Source organism: Nakaseomyces glabratus, chromosome A (genome assembly GCF_010111755.1).
Source record: "Nakaseomyces glabratus chromosome A, complete sequence".
NCBI lineage: Eukaryota > Fungi > Ascomycota > Saccharomycetes > Saccharomycetales > Saccharomycetaceae > Nakaseomyces > Nakaseomyces glabratus.
The window spans coordinates 126,369-139,235 of NC_088951.1; the positions used below are offsets into that span (position 1 = coordinate 126,369).

At 44.4% G+C, this 12,867-nt stretch overlaps 5 protein-coding genes across 5 annotated transcripts; all 5 read left to right on the forward strand.

Moving 5' to 3' along the window:
- Positions 1-316: 316 nt before the first annotated feature.
- Positions 317-2,722, forward strand: MDL2 (ATP-binding cassette permease MDL2; the record flags this gene model as incomplete). Its single annotated transcript, XM_444820.1, has 1 exon — positions 317-2,722. The coding sequence occupies one exon, from the start codon at positions 317-319 to the stop codon at positions 2,720-2,722; it is 2,406 nt and encodes an 801-aa protein (XP_444820.1).
- A 366-nt stretch (positions 2,723-3,088) lies between these two features.
- On the forward strand, positions 3,089-4,918 carry KAR9 (Kar9p; the record flags this gene model as incomplete). Its single annotated transcript, XM_444821.1, has 1 exon — positions 3,089-4,918. The coding sequence occupies one exon, from the start codon at positions 3,089-3,091 to the stop codon at positions 4,916-4,918; it is 1,830 nt and encodes a 609-aa protein (XP_444821.1).
- Positions 4,919-5,299: 381 nt separating this feature from the next.
- On the forward strand, positions 5,300-7,852 carry PLC1 (phosphatidylinositol phospholipase C; the record flags this gene model as incomplete). Its single annotated transcript, XM_444822.1, has 1 exon — positions 5,300-7,852. One exon carries the CDS (start codon positions 5,300-5,302, stop codon positions 7,850-7,852), a length of 2,553 nt encoding a protein of 850 aa, XP_444822.1.
- A 158-nt stretch (positions 7,853-8,010) lies between these two features.
- Positions 8,011-8,322, forward strand: GVI51_A01023 (uncharacterized protein; the record flags this gene model as incomplete). Its single annotated transcript, XM_002999463.1, has 1 exon — positions 8,011-8,322. The coding sequence occupies one exon, from the start codon at positions 8,011-8,013 to the stop codon at positions 8,320-8,322; it is 312 nt and encodes a 103-aa protein (XP_002999509.1).
- Positions 8,323-9,346: 1,024 nt separating this feature from the next.
- On the forward strand, positions 9,347-11,188 carry DIP5 (dicarboxylic amino acid permease; the record flags this gene model as incomplete). Its single annotated transcript, XM_444823.1, has 1 exon — positions 9,347-11,188. One exon carries the CDS (start codon positions 9,347-9,349, stop codon positions 11,186-11,188), a length of 1,842 nt encoding a protein of 613 aa, XP_444823.1.
- Positions 11,189-12,867: the final 1,679 nt, after the last annotated feature.

Sequence of the window (12,867 nt, forward strand, 5' to 3'; positions counted from 1 at the left end):
TGCCCCTCCCGCGAGTGTAAATAAGGAAAAACCACATACTTAAATCATACTGAATATACTATATAAAAGGATTTTAATATCATAGCTTCATTCTATATCAAACTTCTACTTTCCCCCGCACACACACACACACATCACCGAGCTCTTTTATCACTTTGCTCATCGCGATTGCGGAAGAACGACTACATAGCCTACTACTATAAGAGGTCTCTTACCTGGCAACAACTGTGCCCCACAAAACAATTGAAATTGGTACTTGGTTGTACAGGTTGCCACAGATTGCCACAGATAGGGGACAACCGCTGCTGAATAGGACATGAAGTACTCTGGAATAGCGGTGCTGAGGGGAGTGCGAGTGACGCCTCTGGCGTTGCCCAGGGCTGGGAGCAGGTATCTCTCCCTGCTCGCAAGACCGCCCACAAGACAGATAATTCATAACACAGGCGCTGGCTATGGCGTTTGGGTGAGTCATAAAGTGCTGACTAGTAGCACTATAAGGAGGCCGTTCACTGCGCACCGAGCACTGAACAATGAATATAACACCACTGCCGGTAATGCCAGTGTAAAGTCCCAATCTGCTACTAAGGAGAAAAACGAGGAGGACAGAAAGTATAGCAAGAAGGAGAAGGAGGAGCAATCCGAGACCAAGGAGAATCACTCCGAATTTAGGGATATAGTACGACTGATGCTACTGGTGAGACGAGATTGGAAGCTGCTGCTAACTGCCGTGGGTCTACTGACAATCTCATGCTCTATAGGTATGACAATACCTAAAGTCATTGGTCTTATTCTAGATCAATTGAAGAACGCACTGGCTGCTAATTCCGTGGATGGACAGCCGGTAAGTATAGATAAACTACCACCCATTGTGTTTGGCCTCTCATTTTATGAGTTCCTAGGCGGGTTTGCATTGGCATTACTGGTTGGTATTGCCGCCAACTACGGAAGAATTATCTTGCTAAGAGTCCTAAGTGAAAGATTGGTTGCTAGATTGAGGGCTACAGTTATTAAAAAGACGATACATCAAGACGCCGAGTTCTTTGACACCCACAAAGTAGGCGACTTGATATCTAGACTAGGTTCAGATGCTTATGTGGTATCTCGTTCGATGACTCAAAAAGTGTCCGATGGGTTTAAGGCTTTAATATGTGGTAGTGTGGGTATTGGTATGATGCTGGCACTATCACCCCAGCTTTCATGCCTACTACTTGTTTTCACACCACCGGTGATACTGAGTGCATCTGTCTTTGGTAAACAGATTAGCACAACTTCGAGGGAATTACAAGAAGCCACCGGTCATTTGACCAAAGTTGCCGAGGAGCAATTATCGGGCATAAAAACAGTTCAATCATTTGTTGCTGAACAGAGAGAAATAAACAGATACAACTTTGCAATCCGTGATATATTCAATATTGGTAAGAAGGCTGCTGTTATAAATGCAAAATTCTTTAGTTCTACCTCTGCAATGGGTGATTTGAGTTTTTTAACGGTGCTTGGTTTTGGATCTTATCTTGTTTTACAAAATTCCCTGACTATTGGTGACCTTACTGCTTTTATGATGTATACCGAGTACACAGGAAATTCGATTTTTGGTCTATCTACGTTTTACTCAGAGATTATGCAAGGTGCTGGTGCGGCTTCAAGATTATTTGAATTGACTGATAGAGTTCCCAGCATATCAACCACTAAAGGTGTGAAATATAAACCCGGCAATGGTGAAATTGAGTTTAAAAATGTTTCCTTTGCTTATCCAACAAGGCCATCAAATATGATATTCAAAAACTTGAATTTCAAGATTGAAGCTGGATCTAATGTCTGCATTGTGGGGCCATCTGGACGTGGTAAATCTACTGTAGCATTGCTTCTAGAGAAATACTATAAACCATCATCTGGTGAAATTTTAATCGATGGACAAAATATCAACGATCTGAACAGCAAATCTTTGAGAAGACACATTGGACTCGTTCAACAAGAACCAATACTGATGTCAGGCACGATCCGTGATAACATAGTATATGGTCTAACTGAAATGCCTACTAAGGATGAGATTAGACAAGTAGCCAAACAATGCTTTTGTCACAATTTCATTACCAGATTCCAGTCTTCCTACGATACTGTAATTGGTCCTCATGGTACATTACTGAGCGGAGGTCAGAAACAACGTATTGCTATAGCGCGTGCTCTGATAAAAAAACCCAGAATACTAATATTAGATGAAGCTACGTCTGCATTAGATGTTGAAAGTGAGGGTGCAATTAATTACACATTTGGCCAGTTAATGAAAAAGAAAGAAATGACCATAGTCAGCATTGCTCACAGATTGAGTACTATCCGTAGGTCAGAAAATGTCATTGTATTGGGGCATGATGGTAGTGTAGTTGAAATGGGTAAATTCAAAGAATTATGGGATGATCCTACAAGTGAATTATCGCAACTGTTGAATGAAAAATCAACTCCACATCAGACGACTAATATAACTGTAACACCACCACCTACAACAATGGCAGAAAAGGTAGTTGAAGAAGTTGTCGAGAATGCTGAACCTGAAACAGTCATAGAAGACCCTGGTAGCCCACCAATGTACATCAGTACTGTATCAGAAGTATCTGCAGAAGGCCATGAGTTGATAAATGAGCAGATTGAAGATACTATTGAAAATGTAATGAAGGATGTTACTAGTGAACGCAAGCCATTAAAGCTACAAAAAGATGAAAACCTCTAGAAGGAGTTCACATAATTAGTACCTTATTGCTTGCACTAACAATCTTTTATTTTGCAATACCCAATTTCATTTTATTTATATATCATATATCCTTTTTTTTCCATATCGATTCCATAATAAAGCATTTAATCAAAGAATAATTCATTTCCCATATCAACTTGTTCTGTTCGAATACATCCGATAATCTTTAGTGCTCATCGCTATGATTTTCATCAAATTCAAAGGGCGAGAAGTGAAAAAGTCGAAGAAAAAAAAAGTAAACAAAAGAGCAAAGCTCATCTCGACTATAAACTACCATGATTAGCGATTCATATCAATTGATATGCTGATTTGATAAGAGCCGACGATAATTCTGACAATTGAACGATGAGCAACCATGAGTTGACGTTCAACAACGATTTGCAGATGCTCCTGGAGACGCAACTGCCGGAAATACATGACACAATATCGAAACTTCGAAGTGTGCAATTCATCAAAGGTGATGATAGCAGTATTGAGGACCTCTGTGATGTGTTGGAGTGGATTACGACGCAAATGAATAGAATACTAGAAATTTTTCCACAGATTATTGACTCTACGGGGATCGAGGTATCCAGTCTTTTGGAGTACCTTGATTGGTTGCAAGAGCGCAAGGAGTTATTGTTTGAGCTTGTAAATGATATTAATAGCATAGGACCCTTTTTATCAGATATACTTGAGGGTATTGAAGCTAATTTGAACACTGATCCAAATAAGTCACTGGATGAGCATGAAATGCATTTGATAGACCTGATAGAGCGTTGTTCCACCCTGCGTGATGATCTTGATCCCTGGCTAAACAAACTGAGGAAATTGTTGGATGCAACACTTGAGTTTAAGGAAATTTCCAATGATCACATGGATGGGTTAGACAAAGTTGTTTCTGAAAACATACAGTCATGTTTCGATATACAAGAAGAGCGGTTCACCTCACCTGTACGACATGCACCCTCATTTACATTAGAGCAAATAGTGGATTTACTAAAGCAAAACTCAGACTCGAATGCAATTTCGGTACCGACATTTAACAAGCAAGAGAAGCTGATATCAGAAAGGTTCTTGGAGTTAAGAAGAAGTGTACCAGCTATTGAAAAGAGTCTAACTGATATTCTACCCAATAGAATTGACAATTTTGCAAGAAGAGACATGACAAACATCGATTCATTGGCAGAATTTCTTAGAGATAAGTACAAAGTATTGATGAAGAAGTATGAGTTCATGTCATCTGAGATATCTGAACTGAATGCTGAGCTGATAGATAAACGATGGAACATTCTTTTTGTAAACTTGAATCATGAAATCAATTTCATTCTTGATGACTATGAAAAGTTGAAAAAGAAACTGAATTCCGTGGAAGAAATTGGCATAAACGTTCAGATTAGAGAAAAGATGAGCCATCAAATGACTCAAAAGTCGCTAACTATCGAAAGAACTTTCAAAGTTATCTTCAAAGCTCAAGAGTTTTCGTTGCTAGATGCTGGCATTGCTTCGAAAACAAATGAAATGAAAAACAGATGGGAGAAGGTTAGAGTAGATGACAAACTTCTAAGGAGTGTAAGTGTAGATAGTGGACCTGAGATATCAAGTGTGACCAAGGACTTTGAATCACTGACATTGAAAAATGGAAGTTCACACGGCGCTTCAAATAGAAGATCTGTTTCGGAAGGTACACCATCTGCAAGCAGGCAATTTGGTAGTGTGCTTCTGAAAAGGATGCGTATCAAGCCTGTCTCAAACACTAACAAGGACCAATTATTGGATGATCCAAACCCTTTCTTCGACAAAAAATCTCGAAATAGTGGTAAGTTAGTGCTGAACTCCATTCCGGCTCTTCCTCACAATAAGGATCCAGTTACCGAGCCGACCAAAATATCAAAACCACAAACAATCTCAAGTTCTACGCCGGTGAAAACAGCAAAGTCACTTGAAGAGCTAGAAGGTGAAAGGATCATGTATTATAAAACCCACGGCACTACCAAGCTGCCGTCTTTGATGAAAAAGGCAGAAAGGACTCAATTCAGTAAGTACAAAGAAACTGGGACTATTGCAACTCCACAACGAACACCAAAATCAATGAACGCTTGGGGCCCCTCGTCAAAGAGAGGTAATGTATTAAGACCACCCACACCACTATCAGCACTCATAACCCCTACATCTTCCAGGAGACGTCCTTTTTGAAATTTAGTTCATGCTTTATAAATAGTAGCAAGGATTCACATCTATGGCATGAAGAGTTCCTAATTATTCTCTTTGTAACAATACTTTAATACCTTATATATCTGCACTTGACTCATATACGTAGCGGTGCACGACATACTTATGTCAGCTTATTTATGTGTCAAAAATTAGTGGCGATGAGCAAGCCAAACATGATCTGATCTGCAATCTACTCGATGATCCGATACAAAGCGCAGGTAACTATTCTTGGATGCATAGATGCATTGAATGTACCAATTGATTATGCTTTTAGTTTGAGGTAGCCTGTATTTTTGAGTTAAGCATTCAATTATTATCTGTTATTGAGAACAACACAACGGTTATTCATTCTACCTAAGGTCTATGAAGGTGAGTGATGGTTCAAAGGAAGTAGTATGTCGGGAGAGAAAGTTGTCGAGTGAATCTCGAACCAGTAGTGAGTCCTTTTCGTTTTTACGGCGGAGCAATTCCTCGAGATCTTTGCTGGATGATATCTTGAGTTCATCAAGTAGCACAAGTGTGAAAAAGAATCTAAAGTCTGTGAAGAAGATGGCTCCATTTCTGAACTATAAGGACCTAGGAGAAAGTATAGGTGCGATAACTTACCCGTACTCGATGGCTCCTTGGGTTCCTAACCTTTTAGAAGTTGATAACTCTGGAATCAAGCTCGATTCAGATCTGGAGAGAGTCATGGGAGTGATGAGGGAAGGTGTGGTTTTGAAGAAAGTGACCAGGAAAAAACAAAGAGAGTACATGTTTAAACTAGAGAAGAATAAGTATATTACGTGGAAAGATGGTCTCAAGAAACTTAACCTAGACTCAATCAAGAGCATACGGCCCGGTGAACTCGGAAGCAACTACAGGGAAGAGTATAATGTCGATGCAAGTTACAGCAAGTACTGGGTAACCATCATTTACAAAGTGTCCAACAAGTTGAAGGCGCTCCATGTCATTGCTAGGGATGAGAGCGACTATAACGTATTCTGTTCGTTGGTTTTTGGGCTAGTGAGGACCAGGAGAGAGTTGATGGAGAGTCTGGCGGTTCCGGACCACGACAAGTTTGCCGACATACATTGGAACCGGGCGTTATCACGCAATCCTGATGAGAAAGCTGAGGAGGTGCTGGGATTTGAAGATGTACGGCAAATGTGCCAGCGGTTCCACATATACTGCTCTGCGGGATACCTTAGGCGATTCTTCGATGCTGCAGATACCAACAATAGTGGGACACTGAGTTTTGAAGAATTCCAAGTGTTTGTAAAATTATTGAAAGCACGCAAAGAGATCGATGATGTATGGCAAGAAGCGGTTGGTTTACACGAAGACAAGCTGACTTTTGATACTTTCTACAAGTTTCTAACCGAGATCCAACGAGAGAGGATGGATGAAGATGAGGCACGACACCTGTACGAGCGGTATGAGACTGCTGGTGGAGGCATCAACAAGCAAGGGTTTGAGAAGTACCTCACTACCTCCCCGTACATGCTACCCAACAATGAGGACTACAGTAGGCCTATGAACCAGTATTACATAGCGTCCTCGCATAACACATATCTCACTGGCAAGCAAATAGGTGGGGCACCATCAGTAGAGGGGTATATACAGGCATTACAGCAAGGGTGTCGCAGTGTTGAGATTGATATGTGGGACGGCGAGAGCAGTCCCGTTGTGTGCCATGGGGTGCTAACCTCTGCGTTGCCGCTGAGTTCCGTGACGCAGATCATTCGCAAGTACGCGTTCATCACCTCGCCTTACCCGCTGATAATCTCCATGGAAGTGCGATGCAACAGCAAGAACCAGAGGATCGCAGCGAGTATATTCAAGGACACATTTGGGGATTTGCTATATACGTGCGAGGACCGCAGCGAGCTGCCCTCGCCCTTGGAGCTGCGGCACCGCATACTGTTGAAGATCAAGAAGACCAAGACTGTCATTGGCGACTGCCACAGCGACAAGTCTATGAATGTAGTGGTGTCGTCGTCGTCGTCTTCGCGGTCATCCTATGACGAGAGCACTGCTATGACAAAGACGGGCTCGCGGATTCGGCGGCTGAGCTTCAGCAAGCGGCAGGTAGCGATTGTGGACGAGCTGTACGAGCTAGCGGGCCTCCGGGGCGTGAAGTTCCGGAACTTCTCCCTGCCGGAGTCCAAGACGCTATACCACTGCTTCTCGCTGGACGAGCGGCGGCTCGACAAGATGCTCGGGGACGCGCAGGTAGCCGCGGCAGTGGACAAGCACAACCGCCGGCACATGATGCGGGTGTACCCGCACGCGCTGCGGTACCGCTCGACCAACTTCGAGGACCCCGTGCGGTTCTGGCGGCTGGGCGTGCAGATGGTGGCCACGAACTGGCAGACGAACGACGTGGGCCACCAGCTCAACGTGGCGATGTTCCAGCTGAACACGCGGAACCAGCAGCAGATGCCCTCTGGCTACGTGCTGAAACCGGGCTGGCTTGCGCGCCCGCCGAGCAAGCGGAGGCGCGAGCGTTGTGGTGCGGTGCTGCGCGTCACATTCGAAGTGATCAGCGCACAGTTGCTCCCCAACCTGTCTGAGAGCACGGAGACGAAGAGCCAGGCGGCTAGTATCGGTGCCGCCGAGACGGAGGACCCGTACTACACGCAGGTCACATGCGAGATGTTCAGCTGTGGCAGCACAGTGGAGAAGAGCAGCAAGTGCCACGAGAACGGGTTCAGTCCCGTGTGGCGGAGTGCGCTGTCGCAGGACGTGCGGCGGGATGAGTACCCGTTCGTGTTTGTGCGCGTTGTTGTGAGGCGGTGCGAAGAGGTTGTTGCCACGACGTGTGTGCGCGTGTGCCAGCTGCGCGAGGGCTACAGACACATCCCGCTGTGCAGCCCCGACGGCGAGCAGTACGTGTTTTCCACGCTTTTCGTGCGCTACCGCGTCACCGTGTAACTCACCGTGTAACTCACCGTGTAAGCGGACTACCAAAAACACGAAAACCGAGCAGCGAGAGATAAAGAAAAAGGAACTGCTTAAGCTTGGTATATAAGGGAAGGGCGGTGCTCTCTTGCAGTGTAGTTCCTGTCTACTCCCAGACGCACCAAACCAACATGAGAGTCACTAAAGTTAGGTCACCTGTGAAGGTATACGAGGAGAGCCGTGAGACGAGGCAGCGGGTTCTGTCTAGCGTCAAGGCCAGGCTGGAACTGCACGACGACAAAGAGAACATCACACAGAACATCACACAGAACATCACAAAAAGTAGCACTCTTAACAGTGCCACACACAACTGTACAACCGCCAATGGCTCGCCCAAGACTACAACACGTAGGACGAGCCTGCCGCTGAGGCCGCTTGACACATCGAGGCACAAGGGGTACCTGCACGACCTGCGAAGAGACACTGTGCGGGCACTACAGTAACTTACATAGCAAATGACATAGTTAATAGCATAGCTAAATACACGAATACGTAACAGAAAAGCAAACGAATACCCAATAGACGCATTTACATCTCCGCCACACCCCTCCATTGTTTTTATCTCGAGAGGGCACCGAACTCCTCTGCACCCCATTCTGTGCAGGAAAGCATAGATTGCATAGAGATTGCATAGAGATTGCAGAAGAGATTGCAGAAGAGATTGCAGAGAGATTGTAGATATGGCGGTAGATATGGCAGTAGCCTAAGAGATCGGGCATTGTGCCGAAATTCCACGGGGAATTTAGTGGGCAGGTTGCCACCGGGCAGCTTCCACTGCTCCGAGACCCTGATCACAGACGTGGAGAATAATCTGCGACAACAAGGTGGAACTTCCCCACAGATACGCCTGCACGATCGTAAAAACGTAAACAAAAGAGATAAGGGTCCTGATAAGATAAGAGATAACTGCGGGGGGGAGGACACCCCCTCACAAACAAAGGGCCAAGAGAGAGGGAGAGGGAGAGAGTCACACAATGCCAACAACATTCCTCAGAGAGACTCGCACAGAGGTATGTGCAGTGCCCTTGAAAGATGCGACTCCTTCGCAAAGAGAAAGTTGGAGATGACCTCCCAGGATGAGACAGCGGTATCGCTGATGACGTAGACAGCATCGCGGGGAGGAGGGCATGGGGGAAGTCTCAGTACTAAGCAAGAGCTAAGAGCAGAGCTAAGAGCAGAGCTAAGAGCAGAGCTTAGTAGAGCTTAGTGGAACTGAGTAGAAGTAAGCAGGAGCTAAGTTAGGAAGGAGCAGCACTGACGGGAGTGACGGGAGTGACGGGGGAACGGGACAGCGCGGCGATAGTTCTCCGGTTTCTGACCGGATAGACGGAGATGTCACTTTTGTCTTGCACCTCGAGGCCAACCGAGGATCCATTGCCGATCTCGTTACTATATAAGGTAACGCATTGTCAGCGACTTACTCCCTTCCACCAACCAGTGACACTGACAAAAAAAAACCATACAACCATGACTACCACGCTGTCTGTACCACCTGTGTTCTCTGAGAACCACTCGATGGTCTCGCTGGGCGCCTCTGACTCGCGCGGGCACCACTTGACTGAACACACTCACCATGAACACCATGTGAACCACGTTAACCACGACAAGAAGGACGGTCTGGACATCAACGACATGGACAACCTGTCCACGGTCTCGTCCCGTCTGGAGGACTCTGAGAAGCAAGACGACTACATGGACGATGGTAAGGACGAGCACACCAGACTGCGCAAGGACCTGAAGGCGCGCCACATCTCCATGATCGCCATCGGTGGCTCCATCGGTACGGGTCTGCTGATCGGTACTGGTAACTCATTGTATACGGCTGGCCCCATGTCGATGTTTATCGCCTACGCCTTCGTTGGTGTGCTGGTGTTCTTCACCATGGCCGCCCTGGGAGAGATGGCCTCTTACATCCCACTAGATGGTTTCACCAGTTACGCCTCCAGATACTGTGACCCAGCTCTGGGTTTCGCCGTCGGCTACGCATACTTGTGTAAGTACCTGATCTTGCCTCCAAACCAATTGACCGCTGCAGCTCTGGTTATCCAATACTGGCTAGACCGTGAGCAGGTCAACCCTGGTGTATGGATCACCATCTTCCTTGTTATCATCGTCGCCATGAACTTCATCGGTGTCAAATTCTTCGGTGAATTCGAGTTCTGGCTATCCACTTTCAAAGTCATCGTCATGATCGGTCTGATCATCTTGCTGTTTGTGATCATGCTTGGTGGTGGCCCAACCCACGACCGTTTGGGTTTCAGATTCTACGACCATCCAGGTGCCTTCAAACCATACTCAAAGTCCATCGACGGCTCCAAGGGTAAGTTCGTCGCCTTCGTCGCCGTGCTAGTTTACGCCTTGTTCGCCTACTTGGGTATTGAATTGACTGGTATCGTCGCCGCAGAAGCAGCAAACCCAAGAAAGTCCATTCCAAAGGCCATCAAACTAACAATGTACCGTATCATCGTCTTCTATTTGGTCACCATCTTCCTGCTAGGTATGTGTGTCGCATACGATGACCCATTGCTAAAGAAGGCCAAGACCTCAGGTACTGGTGCTGCTGCTTCTCCATACGTTGTCGCTATTATCAACTCCGGTATCAAGGCCCTACCTCACATCTTCAACGCCTGTGTGCTAATGTTTGTCTTCAGTGCATGTAACTCTGACTTGTACGTCGCTTCCAGAACCCTTTACGGTTTGGCAATCGACAACAAGGCTCCAAAGATATTCGCCGTCACCAACAGATGGGGTGTGCCATACTACTCGCTTCTAATGAGTTCCTGCTTCTGTCTATTGGCATACATGAGTGTCTCCTCCGGTTCCGCCAAGATCTTCAACTACTTCGTTAATGTTGTCTCCATCTTCGGTCTATTAAGTTGGATCAGTATCTTGATCACCTACCTTTGCTTCTTCAGAGCTGTCAAGGCCCAAAATGTCGACAGATCCAGATTCGCTTACCGTGCTCCATTCCAACCATACGGTTCTTACTTCACTCTAGCTTTCTGTATTTTGATTGCCTTCATTAAGAACTTCACCGTCTTCTTGAACCACCACTTCGACTACAAGAATTTCATCACTGGTTACATCGGTATCCCAGTGTTCGTGATCTCTTACTTCGGCTACAAATTCGTTAAGAAGACTAAGATCTGGAAGCCAGAGGAAGTCGATCTATACACTTTCAAGGCTGCCATCGATGAAGAAGAAGAACAAGGTAAGATCGCTGACGCTGAAAGGAGAGAAAGATTGAAGAACAGTAAGACTAAGGGATGGGACTGGTTCTACGAAAAGGTCCTTGGTAACATCTTCTGATTTTTCATAAGACAAAGAAAAACATTGAGAAAAAAACCCTCACATCGTAACTTATACGCTCATTTAACATTAATTGGTTTTATCTTACTATTTTTATTTTTACTTCCAGGTTCGGTTGTTTTTTTATTATATTTCCTAATCCAAAGAACCCTCGTTTGGCAATTTTATTTTATCACCATACATGAGGATAGACATGACCCCCCAAAGCATTGTTTTTTATTTTTTTTATTATAGCACTTTCATTTTACAAAAATTTCAAACGTTACGACTTAATTTTTTGAGTTTTATTCCCATAGAAGCCACGGTTACTAATTATAATGACATCTCATCTCGGTGAGAAAGATGTAACAGCCGCAACACAATCACTCAACTAGAATAGACATTCTAATACGCGCACAAAAGGAATAAGAGGGATATCATATATGCCAACAAATGACATATTTCTGACATCCTTATTTTTATTCCATTTGATTTTAATTATCACGACTTGTAGTAGTACGAGGGTTACATTGTGTCTATTTTCGGGTTTAGTACCTAGAAAGACAATGAGCGTGCAATCCACATAAAGGAATTCTTATTTAGTTCCAGGAAAGTTGCCAATAAACCCTACGTCGAAGAACTTCTGTTTACTTCTAGTTAATATTTAATAATATTCTGAATATAAAAATTTCCCATTATATTTTCAACTTTTTGTTCTACTTTTCTTTTCCCTATTTATTTTTAAAAGTTCTATTTTTACTTTTGCCCTTGCGGCCTATTACAAATGAAAACAAACATCATACAACTCAATATTTCTTATTAGAATAAACTGACCGTAACGGATCAATGGGCCCCAATTCAAGGAACGACGAATTGCTTATTAGTGCCGATGCTCTACTTCAGATGCCTCCCATGAGTAAACTTTGTAAACCCTCAGAATAACAAGAAAGACCATACAGTCTTGTATGTTCTGGAAAGCTCAAGTTCCCGGCATATTTCATTGTACTTACGCTAGGAATCGCCGAGCGGAGAATTCTTTGTGCCCATTTATGTTTTCTACAGCAAGGGGTTAGAAGTCCAAATAATAGATGCCGAATCTTATTCCCGACCATTCAGAGTTTCGCCTGCTAAACTGAATCCCATTCACTACTATTACACATTCTACAAAGTAGCCCCTTTTCACAAGTCAAATAAGGATTTAGAATGCAAAAGGTGTCCCAATTGCACGAATTTCTAAGACTACCAAGCATCGTTGCTTATAGCTCTGAAGGCAGGTTTTGGTTTGTCCAATAATATCAGCTCAATTCAGTTTTAACACATTTCTTTTTTCCTTTTTCATTCTCATTTCTAATTTCTAATTTTCAATTTTTTGAGTTTTAATTTTTTCTTCCACAGAATAACAATTGCTAGTATGGGGAGGACATTGATCCCCACTCTCATACTGTAAATTACCCCTGCAGAAGAACCAATTTTTGCCACTTTTGGGCATTACAGTTGATTGAGGCCCCCCCGACTCTAACGATTATTTCTTTTGGTCCTGATGCACAGGAATCGTACCAGCTGGAGAAAGCTTGTCGTAAATTCCCTCTATCCATACCTTCAAGGGAATATTCTAGGCACTTTCGATTTGCCCTTCTCCCATCCATTAATACCTGGGAAAGGGTCCCTTCCACCCCCCCATGGGGATTTATTTGCCCTCC